At 37.3% G+C, this 13,623-nt stretch overlaps 1 protein-coding gene across 1 annotated transcript in view; it reads left to right on the top strand.

Annotated features, from left to right (window-relative positions):
- The window catches only part of FOCAD (focadhesin), a 90,342-nt gene that overhangs the window by 45,786 nt on the left and 30,933 nt on the right, over positions 1-13,623 (top strand). Inside the window, exons 17-22 of the mRNA XM_054286399.1 lie at positions 1,088-1,222; positions 1,604-1,654; positions 3,352-3,435; positions 4,855-4,987; positions 7,614-7,802; positions 8,027-8,148. Coding sequence (XP_054142374.1) covers positions 1,088-1,222; positions 1,604-1,654; positions 3,352-3,435; positions 4,855-4,987; positions 7,614-7,802; positions 8,027-8,148 — 714 coding nt within the window. The remainder of the gene's footprint in view (positions 1-1,087; positions 1,223-1,603; positions 1,655-3,351; positions 3,436-4,854; positions 4,988-7,613; positions 7,803-8,026; positions 8,149-13,623) is intronic.

The raw sequence follows: 13,623 nt of genomic DNA, 5'->3' as shown, positions 1-13,623 counted from the left end.
TATTTGTTAGTTTTTTGTTATTTATTTGGTGGTATTTTTTCCCGTTTTATACTCTTTTTGTTGCAGTGGAGCCTGAAATCTCAAGTAGTAACAATAGATAAATTACAGAATTAATTTTGGATATGGTGGCAAAATTCTGTAATGTTAAGTTCTCCGCAGGTAGCAACATTAAGGTTTGATGAAACAGTCCATGAAAATTCCTTAAGTTTACAGGAAAATACACAGGTTGTTGCCAAGAGGAAGCCTGGGTGACTGAAAACATCTCACAAGGAAAAAGGAGGAACTTTCAGTATCAGTATTGCTGTCTAGTCAACATTGCTGAGAAACTTGACTACTATTTTTTATGACTTATGCATAGTTCTTCAGCTAGAACTGTACCATTGACTGAGCATCTTACAGACTTTTTTAGTGCCTGGAAATGCAGAATGTTGTTCTGACTGCTTGTTGAGCTGTCATGCAGATCTTTGAAGGTAAAAAGAAGCTTGGTGAGATGTTTGTTGTTTCCAGAAAGGAAATTATGTATCCCGGAAGACCAATTATGTGTTCTAGTTACAGCATAAATGGGTTCAGTATTAGGTACTAATGTTTAGTATTTATTGTAGTTTGACAGTTTCCAACAGTTTCTGGATTCGTGAACTTTTGTGTTTTGCATTCGTTCTGCAAATATTTTTTGTTTTTATTGTTTTTAAAGATTAAAGGCATTTTGTTTTGAAGGGCTCCCAGCAAAAAGAGATTCCTCGGTGGCTTCCTATTGTCCCAGAGACAGTTTGCTTTTCAGCTAATTTGACCAAGTTAAGTAGAGCACTGATGTGGTATGAAGATACATGTAGAGCTCTGTGTATTGCTTACAGTGTGTTATTTATTCCGACAGGTAGTTGCTTTCCCTGGTGAAGTACTGTGCAATCTTACTATGTTATGTCAGTTGATCTACAAGTAAATTTTTAACATGCTTGCTTTTTTACTTTTTATGAATCATATATTAATTCCTGTTCTCAAGAAGGAAGAGCAAAGACAGGACTGGAAAGAAATGTTATTTAAGTGAAGTTGGGATAGCTGTTAGTAATGATGCCTCCCTCTTTGCTTGCAGGTTGTTTGCATCCGTTCTACATGGAATGCTCTGTCACCAAAGCTGAGTTGTGATACCAGACCACTCATTTTAAAAGCACTGAATGAATTGTTTTCCCTGGTTCCCTCATTAACAGTGCATACAAATGAATTTGAGGTGTGTACTTATGGACTAAGATGAGTCTTTCTTTTAGTATATCTTTGTATGTAACTTTTACATAAGCCTGCTTGATCTTGATAAAATTGCACCCACTGCCCAGTTCAGATTAGTCAAATTCATGTTTCATACAATTTCAGTTTTCACTTGGCATTGGTGAGTCCTAAGAGATAGATGGGAAATTCCAGAGCGAGGTTAATCCATGGTTTCCCTCTCACAGAATGTGAGGACATGTGAATATGTCTGGAGTTCAGAGCTGCACTCCTTCCACTTTCCTAGCTCAATCTATGTTGATGTACCAGTAATTTGTTTCAGGTAACTACCTCTATTTCAACTATTTATTTGGTCAAAGAAAAATGCTTATTTCTTTTACTTTTGTAGAAATTCAAAGCTCAAGTTCTTAGCTTCCTTTGGAACAATACACAGAACAAGGTAAGTGATATAATTGAAAACATTTATTTCTGATGTCAGCAACAAGATATTAAGTTTTGTACTTTTCTGTCAATACAGTGTCAGTAATCTCATTTTCTAATAGGGTTTTGTTCCTGTTGCTTAACACTGTTTCTGAAGCAATGTACTACATGTAAAAGGTGGTAACTGAAGGTTCTAACTTCTGCTATTTCCAAGGAGAATTACAAACAAACTGCACTACTATGTCCTCACCTCGAGTGCTGGGGGCAGTTTTGGGCGCCACAATATAAGAAATACGTTAAATTATTAGTGAGCATCCAAAGAACAGCCACAAAGATGGCAAAAGGCCTTGAAGGGAAGCCGTATGGGGAATGGCTGAGGTCACTTCGTCTGTTCAGCCTGGAGGTGACTGAGGAGAGACCTCATTGTAGTCTGCAACTTCTTCACAAGGGGAAGAGGAGGGTCTCTGCTCTCTGGTGACCAGTGACAGGACGTGAGGGAACGACCTGAAGCTGTGTCAAGGGAGGTTTAGGATGGATATTAGGAAAAGGTTCTTCCCCCAGAGCCTGACACAGTTCAAGTGTTTGAATAATGCTCTCAGGCACAAGGTGTGACTTTTGGGGATGTCCTAAACAGGGCCAGGAGTTGGATGCAGTGATCCTTGTGGGTGCCTTCCAACTCAGCTTTGGATTCTGTGATTCTGTAAAACTAGTTTGACTTCTTCTGGAAATTTCAGCCTTAACATGGTGAAGCATTCTTGACAAAGGTGTTGCTATGACAGCTAACTCAATTCACTTGTGGAGTATTGTAATATGGGAATGTTGGACTATCATCACCATGGTGCTAGTGGAAGTAGTGTATTTAAATTTAAGACTGAAACTTTTGTCAGCCTATTTCAGTGAATTTTTCAGCCCCATGGTTAATCCCAGATGACAACTAAGTACCATGCAGCTGCTTGTTCACTCCCATTCATTGTAGTGGGATGGGGAGAACTGGAAAAAGGTAAACTTCATGGAATGAGACAAGAACAGGTTCATAAGTGAAATAAAGTAGCTGTGTAATAATAACAACAAAATAACAGTAACAATAATAATAGAAAGGGGATATAAAAGGTGATATAAAAGAAAGAGGATATACAAAAAAAGACAAAGAGGAATAAAACTCAATGACAAACAAGTGTTGCACAATACAATTGCTCACCACCCACTGAGGGATGCCCAGTCCATCCCTGAACAGTAATGGGTACTCTCTGGCCAACTTCCCTGAGTTTATATACTAGGCATAAAGTTCTCTCATATGGAATATTTGTTTGGTCAGTTCAAGTCATCTGTCTTGGCCTTGCTCCCTCTGAGCATCTTGTGCACCTGCACACTGGCATAGAAAGATCAAAAGTCTTTGATTTAGAGTAAGCACTTCTTAGCAACAGCTAAAACATCAATATGCTATCAACATTATTCTCATAGCTTTTTTTTCAGATATTTCTACCTGAAGTAAAATGCTCAGACTGGATGTTATCAAGACTAGATAATTGGTCTTGCTACTTTGCATTGTGTATATAAAAAGTAAGCAATTGAGAATGTGCCTCGGGAAAATATTATTGAACTCTTTTTCAGCATTCAGGGGTTACTTGATAAGCTCTTTGCATGTGGAGTTTCCAGTAGGTAGCAATACTATATGCTGTGTTTGTCATTTTCTTTCTCTTCCTGTTAATTTTATAGGATGCCCTTGTAGCCATTTCAGCCTATAAATCACTCTCATCATTTGACTCTGAAGAGCATACAATTCTTCATCTTCCTGGACAGGTAACCATTGTTATATGTTTGGTAGTAAGCACATCTGACACTTCCATCTGACATGGATTATATTCTCTTGAAAGGGAAACCAGTCCTTGTGCCTTCTCTGCCAGAAATTCAGGAGAGCCTCCTGAAGAAATACAAGCTCCTGCTGGTAACATGAGATGATGTCATGTATGATTGGAATAGCTAAGTCTTATAAGCAGGGAAAGGCAGGAATGAAACTTAAGGCTAAGCAGTTAGAAGGTAGTTTTTCTTATTTTGTTATTAAATTAGTGGCTTTTTTTGGGCAGCTGATTTGCATTTTATGCTCTTCTGTTAGTGCTTGCATTTGAGTCTTGGCACTAAGCAACTCTTGTGATTGCTGTTTCTTCCATTGCAGTCACACTCATGCATGAATAGGACTTTTGTTCACAAGATAGGCAAGTCAGTTTGAAAAGTAGGTGCAATTTTTGGAACTAAGCTGAAAAGTTTTCCCATTTTTGTTGTGAACTTTTTCAGCATAACATTTTACTTTTTTGTCAGTAAAGGCAGTCAGAAAAGAGTTGAAGTACTTTCTAAAAGGCTTTTTAAGTGTGCAGACTCTGAAATTTCTGATTAGGTGATTCAGTAACCTAACAGAATGAAAGGGTACAAGGAGATGAGCATTAGTCATTAGGTGACTCTTTTTCACATTGTATGAGGCAGTACTCAGTCCATTGGTACTTCATGGAATCCTATGGCTTTATAGTAAAGGTTTTATTTACTGCTTCATTATATTATATGTTCCAAACTTTAAAAAACATACTTCATAGAAATCAGTGAGAACAGTTCAGCATAAACCTTACAAATGAAAAATGTGTTTTACATAGAAGACCACAGGATGGAAAAAGGGAAATATATAAACTCTGCTGCAAGACTAAATCTTTCACAGTAGTACATAGTTCTGTATTACTAGTGCAGTTACTTTACAGTCGTATTACTGGTGCAGCACTTTACAGAAAGTGAGTAAATATGTTTTAATTGAAAGAAATGTAAATATTTTGCAGTTTTTCAAATTCCAAAAACTGATATGTGAAAGTAGTGTCTAACAAAAATGTTTTGTTTATATTAAAGTGCCAGCATAAAACGTTGTTAAACTGAAGAAGAATCAGGGTGAAAGCAAAGTTTTTTTGAATATTAGTTCAGCTGTAAGTGTCAAGATTAATTTTGAAGAAGATTAAAGATACGTATTTACACACCCTGCGATTTTTACCAACCAGTGTTGCCTTTCAGTCAGGTAGAAGAAAAGCTTTTATTCATTAGGCTTCAAATTTATGAAATGGAGTGAAAATAATGAAATGGGGAACTTTTCATATTTGGTTGGTATTTTTGACACTTGGAATCATGAATGGTAATGAGGACTTGGGATTTTTTTATGGACATTTAATTTTGTTTTTTATCTTCCAGGCACGACCAGAGGTTGACTCACTGGAAGAGATAGACATGAATGAAGATGAAGAGGATCAGGAGGCAAATCTGTTTGTTCCGGGTTCTTCATATATCAAGCTGTTGTCTCTAACACCAGCTGCTGTTTTAGGAGGTATAATATATCCAGTGTTGGAGGTCACTTTGCTGGGAATCACAGTGACTGTAGAGACCTGCAGCTCTTTTAGAATGGAGTGTCACATTAAAGTGCAGCCTTTCTTTTTTTTGTTAACAAATGATGGGGAAAAAATGCAAAGTAAAAAATAAAGCCCACAACTCACTTCTCGGAAGATCATGTGACAGAAGTCCTGATGGTGGGGAAAAATTGTTTATAATTAAAATTCTTTACCTGTCCTAAAGGGAAAGCACTCATTGTTTCATGAGAGTGACCTCAGTAGGGAGGACTAAATAGATCTTTCTAAAGGCAAATTTGTATTTTAGCCTGGAACAGATGGAAGTAAAATGAATTTTATATGTATTGTTTTGTAAACAAAAGTATTACTAGTATGAAAATAATGCTGCACACAAAGTCTGCTTAATTGATTAAGATATCAGTGCTATGCTTAATGCATAATTGTAGTGATGCATATTGATACTGAAGTATGCTTCAACAGATGGTCTCTGACACTTGTTCTGAAACCTGTGCAGTTGAATTACCAGAAATGGCCATTGTCTTACATACTTTTATAAGATTTGATATACTGTGCCAGGATATAGACATTGTTATTTCATTCTATGTAGAATACATGGGATCTTCATGTGTGATTGCAGGCTTTAAACATTGCCATGAGATACAGGTGGTGTTTTGTAATATTTTCCCCTGTGGCTGTTTCTAAAAGAATCCGTTTGTCAAACTCTGAATGCATTGGCCTCTGGAGTGTGTGCAGCCTAACCTAGAGAGTCCTAACTACTAAATCCTGGAAGCTTTGTGGGGGAGAATGACATAACCTAGTTCAATGAATGAGAGTGATGTATCTTGACAGAAAACTCCATCTGTAATGAATGCTGAAATAGCCAGTTTTCTAGGAGGACAGGAAACCAAATTGGAATTTAAAGTGAATAGGCTGGATTCAGAGTTGCAGCAACCACAGAATGGTATCAAAAGGGTTGAATCAAAACATTTACTAAGCAGTTTCTCCCTCAGAGGTGTTTTCTAACATTGTTAGTTAATACAGAGTCCAGAACACTTGAGTAAAAGCTTTAGTGACTGGCTGGAGTGGTTGTTGAGAGTGAATTGTTTCACCAAAAAAGTATGAAACTGGATTAATGAGGCAATGTCCAAGACAGGCCAAAAGCCACAGAGTGCCTGTTCTATGGGAGCTGAATCTCTGTCATCTCATTTGCTGGAACTCTAGTAGTGCATGTTATTGGGATTAATAACATGAAATTACTTATATGAAGCATTGGAAAGTGGAGCTTTAGGTAGTATTTTGTCTCAAACTCCTTTAGAACTGGTTTCTCAAATCAGTTTTCATATTGTTTCTGCATCCTAGAGTCCCAGGATATCAGGAGGGGACAGCTGTATTTTTTTTATTTTGTTAATTTTTCATTCTGGGTGCCTAAGGCTTTTCTCAAATCTAGTAGTCAGAGAATTAAAAATAATTCATAGAAAGAACTATTAGCTTGATATCGATGTTGTTATTAGTAATAGGAGTAGTATCCTTACTGCAAAAGAGATTATGCTAATGATAATAACAATAATAACAACACCACCACTAATAATAATAATATTCATGTGATGCTAGTTATCTTTGTTTACCATCAGATTGATTTCAATAATTGAAATACTGTATTTCTAGTAAATGCTGCACATCTAGTTTTTTCACTAAATTTTTCCAGACTTTAGTTTTAGTTTGAGTTATATTTGTCAGTCTAGAGCCTTGGCATGTCCCCTGCCTGAAGAATTGCTTCTAAATGTCTTGTATTTATGTCTTTTGGCATAACCAGTGAATGCAGTAATATGACAGCAGTGATAAGGAGTCTCTATCAATGTGAATGGTTTCCAGAAGTGAAATAGCTCCCTCTTTCAGCAAATTTCTTCTCTATTGTTGTAGCCATCTTAAACAAAAAAGTTTTTATAAAAAGTCTAGGGCAGGTAGGTGGATAGGGTTTTCATGTCAACAAATATCTCTTCCTCCAACAAAACTGAAGATTGGGGATTGAAGACAAAGACTTAAGAGTTTCTGTCTATATCACTGCAGAGAAAATTGCTGACTGCATTCTGTGGGGTTTGTTTGAAGGATATTAGCATTACAGGCCGAGGAAAAAAATCCCAAGATGCAGGTGCCCTTCCTGACATGCTACAAAGACATGATTTAGACTCTGCTATGTGTCCTTCTGTCAACCATGTGCTGTCATTACTGTTAGTTTGTAGCAATCAAAGAAGGCACCTCAGAGAATAGTTAAGGTATTTCTTTCCAACCTTCAATATACCTATGTCAGTTTTGAAAAAATGAGCTTTGTTCTGGAACTTCCTCACATTTCTTGTTTTTACCAAGTTCTCATGATTTTCAGCAATGGTTTTTCCAACTTCATAGACACTACGGCTCAAAGAAAAAAAATCTCCAGGTGTAGATGTCCCTCTTTCCCATGCTACAACATCAGATTTAGACTGATGCTCCACTATGAAATGGGAAAGAAGTACTAGTGTCATTCTGGGCTTTCCAGGGTTAGTTTTGTCTCTCAGTTGTCAACCTCTCACATTCCTTTCCTCTCATGTCATTGCATTCCACTTCATCCAGCATTTGAAGAGTTTGCAACATCACTTGTGAAACAGGAGATGACCAACATGCCACGTGCTGTGTATCATTCTGCATTAAGAGGAGGGACAACACGCTCAGACCAGGGGAAGACAGTGGCAGGTGTTCCAAATTTCTTGCTGAAAATGTATGAGAGGAACAAGCAACCGGGCATGACACCAGGCCTTGCAGGTAAACTGTCATTTTCTTGAAGTAGACAAGTAGGCATATTTTGAACCAAAGATTTCTATGAATCTGAAGGTGAATTAACTTAAGAAACTATGTTTTATGCCCCTTATATATGCTTGCATATTCTTTTGAATTGAATCTTTATTAAGTTAACCTTACTTTGGGTTTCTCCCTTGACTCTGAGTGTGTGCATCGACCTTTCTGTTCCTCTTCCCTCCCTCTTTCAGCCGGCATGTTGCTGTGTTTCGACCTCCCAGTCCACATGGGCAAGGATGGCAAGCCTATTAATCGATTTCTGGCCAGCAGGGGCCGCAATTTCCAGCAAATGTTGGTTGCTCTCATTCATGAGGTAAGTTGTTGCTGGTTCTTCTTCACTTTTTGGAACTATTACACCTCCTTCTCTACTTTGCTATCTCTTTTGTTTATGTGCATTGGGTGTTGGTATCAGCTAGTGATGGCATATATGATTGTATCATAATTAACTGAAATTATTGTGAGGGACAGCTAGAGTCATAGAATCATCAAGTCTGATCCTCAGCCTACCGCTGTGGTCACCCACCCTCACTAACTTGAACTTAACATGTAAATACTTTTTTTTAAAGTGTTTACTGCTAAAATGCCTCTTCTGGAAATCAGAACAAGAAACAGGAGCTTTGGCTTTTTCTGCCTCGTGGACTGCTATACATATATGCCTGATACCTGTCATGTGTAACTAGTTGTAGGTGAATAGCAGGCCTGAAAAATGATGGGGCTCCTTGGGGAAACAATATCTACACCTTGCTAAGACTTGGCATTTTTTTCTCTCTCTTAAACATTTCAGCTCCCTGACCTATTAGGTTTGCGCCACCAAAACCATGCAGTTACCTTTGGTGTGGTTTTAGAAAAATGGCATGAAATAAGCCCTCAATTATTATGGAAAATAAAGTGTGTATAATGAAGTCTGCCAGAGCATTTTGAATTATGGTACTTTTGAATATCAAAGTTCATCTTTGAAAATTTTGGACAACAGTAAAAAACCCCCAAACAGTCCAACTGGATGTAGGAAAATTAGTGTTCCTTTCCCAACTTTATGCCAATGGGAGCAGCTTTTAACACAAGTGGAAGTGTGTTAAACTCTTAAGAGTTTGTAAAATAATTCTATTAATACAGTCATTTTATATTTCTGTAGGAGCTTCTTGCATGCATCTGAGGGGGTGATCTGGGTCCTGATTTTGTTTTGTGACTGTCACCCAGATGTGAGGCATATCTGCTGGGAAGTTTTTCTATAATGGTACTAAAATCACTGATGTCAAACACTCAGTTTTGAAATAAGTATAGCACAAAGTTTGAGTGGGAAGGTTGTCTGTGCAGAGTTTGGAGAGTTTTCTGTGTACAAGCTGAAAGTCTGACAGTAGAACACAGATATGTGCTGTGTATAATGGATGTGGACTCCATTCTGATCCTGTGGCACACTCACATGGCTCCCTCTGGGCTTTGCTCTCAGGTCCTGCTTCAGCATGTTCACATTGGGTTTGTCCTGGGTAACTCTCTCAGTCTTTCTGGAGCAAGCAAGCTGGTTCTGACAAAGTTGTCTGCAGTGTAGTTTGCATGAAGTTCCCGGTCAAATGTGTGCCATGGTGAAGTTGTCTGCTTCTGACTAGTACAGTCTTCTGGCTCTGTGCCATCTCTCAAACTCTTCCGCTTTGCTAGCATATGCATATATGTTATCCATATAACATCTTAACAATTTTGGTCCTTCACAACTGAAAAGATACGAAAAATAATAATCATGTTTTATGGCCACAGTAACACCAGTGTCTGGATCCCAGTGGAATTTAAGCCAGGTGTACAAGGAAAAAAGCCAGTCTGCACCAGTTGGACTGGAGTATAGAAATCCATCCCTTGCTTTGTATTGTGAAGTCAGTGCCAATAGGATTATGAAGTACTTCAGATGTAAAGTTCTTGTCTCAAACTAGAAAAATTTAGAAAACCCAGTCTTGAATACTTATCTCAAGATATCTAACTATGTATGCAAATTTAATAGATGTTTTCCATCTTGACATCTTTGCTGCTAAAGAATGAAAGCAGAAACTGGAAATAATGCTCCTCGTTATCACAGGAGTGTAAATTAGTGAATGTTTACTAACTATTTGGAAGCTCCAGTGGATAGCACCAGGGAAAGTCCACAGGGATGTTTCATATGTCAGAGAAACAGATTCAGATTAATGAGTAATGAATGAAGCATCAGCTTCCATAGTATCCAGAAAGAAAAGCTCATCACTGCATGTAATTACTTCATTCAGAGAGACTTAAGTTCTGTGACAGTGGTTCTGAAGAAAAACATATTTAATTACATTTTCATAGAAGGCATGTATGAAAGTTTTATATCAGTCAAATTACAGTGGGATGCAGATCAGTTCTGAACTTTGTTTTAAACACTTGCCTGTTGCCCCAAAGCATCAAATAAAATCCTGGTAAAAAAAATTGTGTACAATAGCAGTGATTATAAAATCCAGCAGCATATCCAAAATTTACTTTCTTGTGTGAACAAGCTATCTTCACAGAAACAGAACCTTAAAATGGTTAGCTGGGCAAAACATGGCAGTTTTGTTGTGGAGAATGTGGTGAACTGGATCAAGTTAATGAATACATAGAATGACTGGAGACAGAAATATTTTACCTAGTCTCTCAGTACTTTACCAAGTTGATTGATTTAAGATGTAGTAAAACTAGAAATAAATCCAAATATGTTTATATTTTAAACCTAAACACAAAATATCTTCAGACAATGCTAACTGCACCATCTTAGTGAATCTGCAGTAACTATAAAATTTTGATTAAAAAATCAGTATTTCCATTTTCAGTTTACACTGCTTTAAGAGTTAAAGTTTTTTCTTGCTCTTTCCCTTTGTACATGGAGACAGGGTGGTCAGAAAAGAGTTCTTTGGGCCTTTGGCTAGATGATAAGCAAGTCCCTGGGTTCATCAAACTAAATTCCATGCTTTAATGTTTGTTTTGTCCTCAATGTTCTTCTGAGGAACAGAGTTTAACAGTAAAGACAGAGAGCCTAAGCTATAAAACTGCCAAATGGGTCCAAAAAAAATTGCATTAGCAGGACCTAGGTCCTTCTTATTCTCCCAGTCCTATAGGAGTTAATGTGTCTTTGCAAAGTCATCACAATTCAGCACATCACACTAAGACCTATGTTTTATGACACTTTTTTTTGCTACCGCTTTGACTCATTATTTTGGGAGAGGGAAGAAGTTGTAGGGGTTAATTCTTATAGTGATGTTTTAAGTAAGGAGTGTTCTATTAATAACAAGTCTTAGAGTTGCCTTTGAAACATTGAGGTCTGTGTAAAGCTCTGAATAAATTCTGAGGTTGATGTAAACATTAAGAAAATGCAATTAATTGGAGGTAAATGCAATTAATTTTTTGAGGTTAATTAATTAATTATTTTACCTCGAAAAATCTCCAGCAGTTTGCATTTTCTTAGTTAGGACTAAGCAGTCAGCCCCATACTGGGATGATAACGTTTTTATGTCTTCAGTGGTTTGATCTGTGCTCACAGCTATAAAATAGGAACCTGCAGGTTGTGTATCTGTCTGTATCTGTGTATGCATAGTTGCCATTATTGCACTTGAATTTTGGCAACTGGGGCAAGGTGAGGGGCTTGAAAATACCTGTTTCATTTTCATGAGATTATTTATGTGTAAAACTGTGATGCCTGGTATTCTGCTGGCAAAAAAAAGCTATATGATGTTTGTGTGCAGAGGAAAGATTTTCTTGTATGTTGTGAAGTCTTTTTCTTCTTGTATGTTGTAAAGTCTTTTAAAACATAAAAATAACAAACACCTGGGTTTAGCTACCATTCAATCAAACAGTAGTAGCAGGAAAAAGATAATTTACTATTCAACCTTAGTGGGCCATGCTTATTTTATCACCTAGGTGCTATTCTAGCTGAGGAACTGGATGCATCTGTGATATCTGTCAGCAGGATCAGATTAAGATGCAGAAGGTTTTTTTTGATGCTACTTGAACAGATATTTCACAGGAAGAAGAAAATAGGATCAATAAACTGTGGTATGTTTCAAATGCTGGCTCTATTGGTCTTTAGTGGTCACTGGTGAGTTGAAAGAGGAAGATCATCATTCCCCTAGAAATGGGGATCTGCTTTTTGATTATTAAACAGATTGATTATTTTTGATTATTAAACAGGAGCTTATCAACCTCTCTCTGAGGGGACATGTAAGTTACTGTAGTGACAGTGGTCAGAAGTATAGACCATGGGTTTTCTTTATTCCTATGGCTGTCCTGGAGCACACTGTACAAGAAGTCTCCAAATATTGCCTGTGATTGTTTCAGGTTTTGCAAGTAATGCTTCATAGAAATTCATAGGAACAATTTCTTATCAGATTCACTTAATCTGTTGTGAAAACAATTGGTAATGAATAGTCACATATGTTCACATATGACCATATATTTTGATGGTTCTATTCATGTGTGTTTTGGGTTGGAGTCACTAGGCTTTCAGCCAGCTGTCCATCTTCTTGTTATTTAGTGGAGGTGAAGAGGACACTTCATCCTGCATGAAAAAACACAGAGGCAGACTGCTATTGGTAGATCAGTGTGGTAGATAGTGGCTTTGGCACTCTGAACTGGTGTAGGGTTTTTTAAATGGAAAATGATCTTGCCTTTGCATGTTTCTCTATCCAAGTGCTTTCAATCTGTTGGAAATAGCACAAGTTACTTTTTCCTATTTATGAGTCATATTTGCAGGCACAATTGTAATGATAATTTGCAGAGGTGAGTTATGCAGAATTGACTACTTCCCTACAAGTAATAATCATATTAGGCACTCTGTATACTCGTAGAAGACCCATTCCCTGCGTATTTTTAAAGTGTGTTCAATTAGATGTGCTGTGATGATATGCATCTTTGAAAAGTGAAAAGCTCCTTCTGTGCTTTTCTTTCCTGGTTTGGAAAGGAATGTAATCAAGATACTGAAGAGGTTGAGTTCAAACCTCAAATGTGAAGTACATTAAGATGACAATGGGATTTTCTGGAGTAGAATTCATTGTACTGTATTGTTCTGTGCCTAGATGGATGTAGTTATGAATATGAACTAGTTTGTGCTGGTTTCTACTACTGAATTTACTGAGCATATTTCATTCAGTGATAAAACAATATTCAGAAATCAAGTTTCTGGCAGATTTTTGTTTTTCTTTTCTTCGGTCTACTGTCCTTTAGAGAAAGACAAATTTTTTTCTCACAAAGAAATGTTTGGGGTGCATTTGGAAGTATATGCATTCAAGTATGTTAAAAAGAGCCTCGAAGCAAAATTCAAAATTAAAAGAGAGGCTGTTTCACTATTTCTTTGATACAGATACATAATGCTAGCCTTATTTATGAAAGCAGTGAGGTTTCACTTTATTTATCTCATATGCAAGCAGGGATATATGTCCAAATACATGTCTAAACATTTCACTGGTATAAAGGTGTTATCCCAAACACATACAGGAGTAGTATCTCCTGTGGTTTGTCGGCATTACCTGTCTTGCATTTTAACAACCTGGTCTATGATTTTGTGCCTTTTCAGGCAGACATGTTCTTCTGAAGCATCAGTTGACAGGAGCAGGTTACCAGCTCCAAGTTTGTGCCATTTCTTACTACCTCACATATCATGTTGGAGCTCTTCCTTAAAAACTGCTTGGCTGCTTGGTCTGGCCAAGTGATGTTCCTAAGAAAAACCCCACATCAATGTGGCAGTGTTCCACAAGCACTTGTTCTTAGTTCACAGTTCCTTTGAGCCTCATTCCCTGCACTCCCCACCCAGCCAATTTTT

Source organism: Melozone crissalis, unplaced genomic scaffold (assembly GCF_028551555.1).
Source record: "Melozone crissalis strain CALT ecotype California unplaced genomic scaffold, PUWL_Pcris_2 ptg000005l_1, whole genome shotgun sequence".
Classification (NCBI taxonomy): Eukaryota; Metazoa; Chordata; class Aves; order Passeriformes; family Passerellidae; genus Melozone; species Melozone crissalis.
This window is presented reverse-complemented; position numbering and strand designations above follow the sequence as displayed.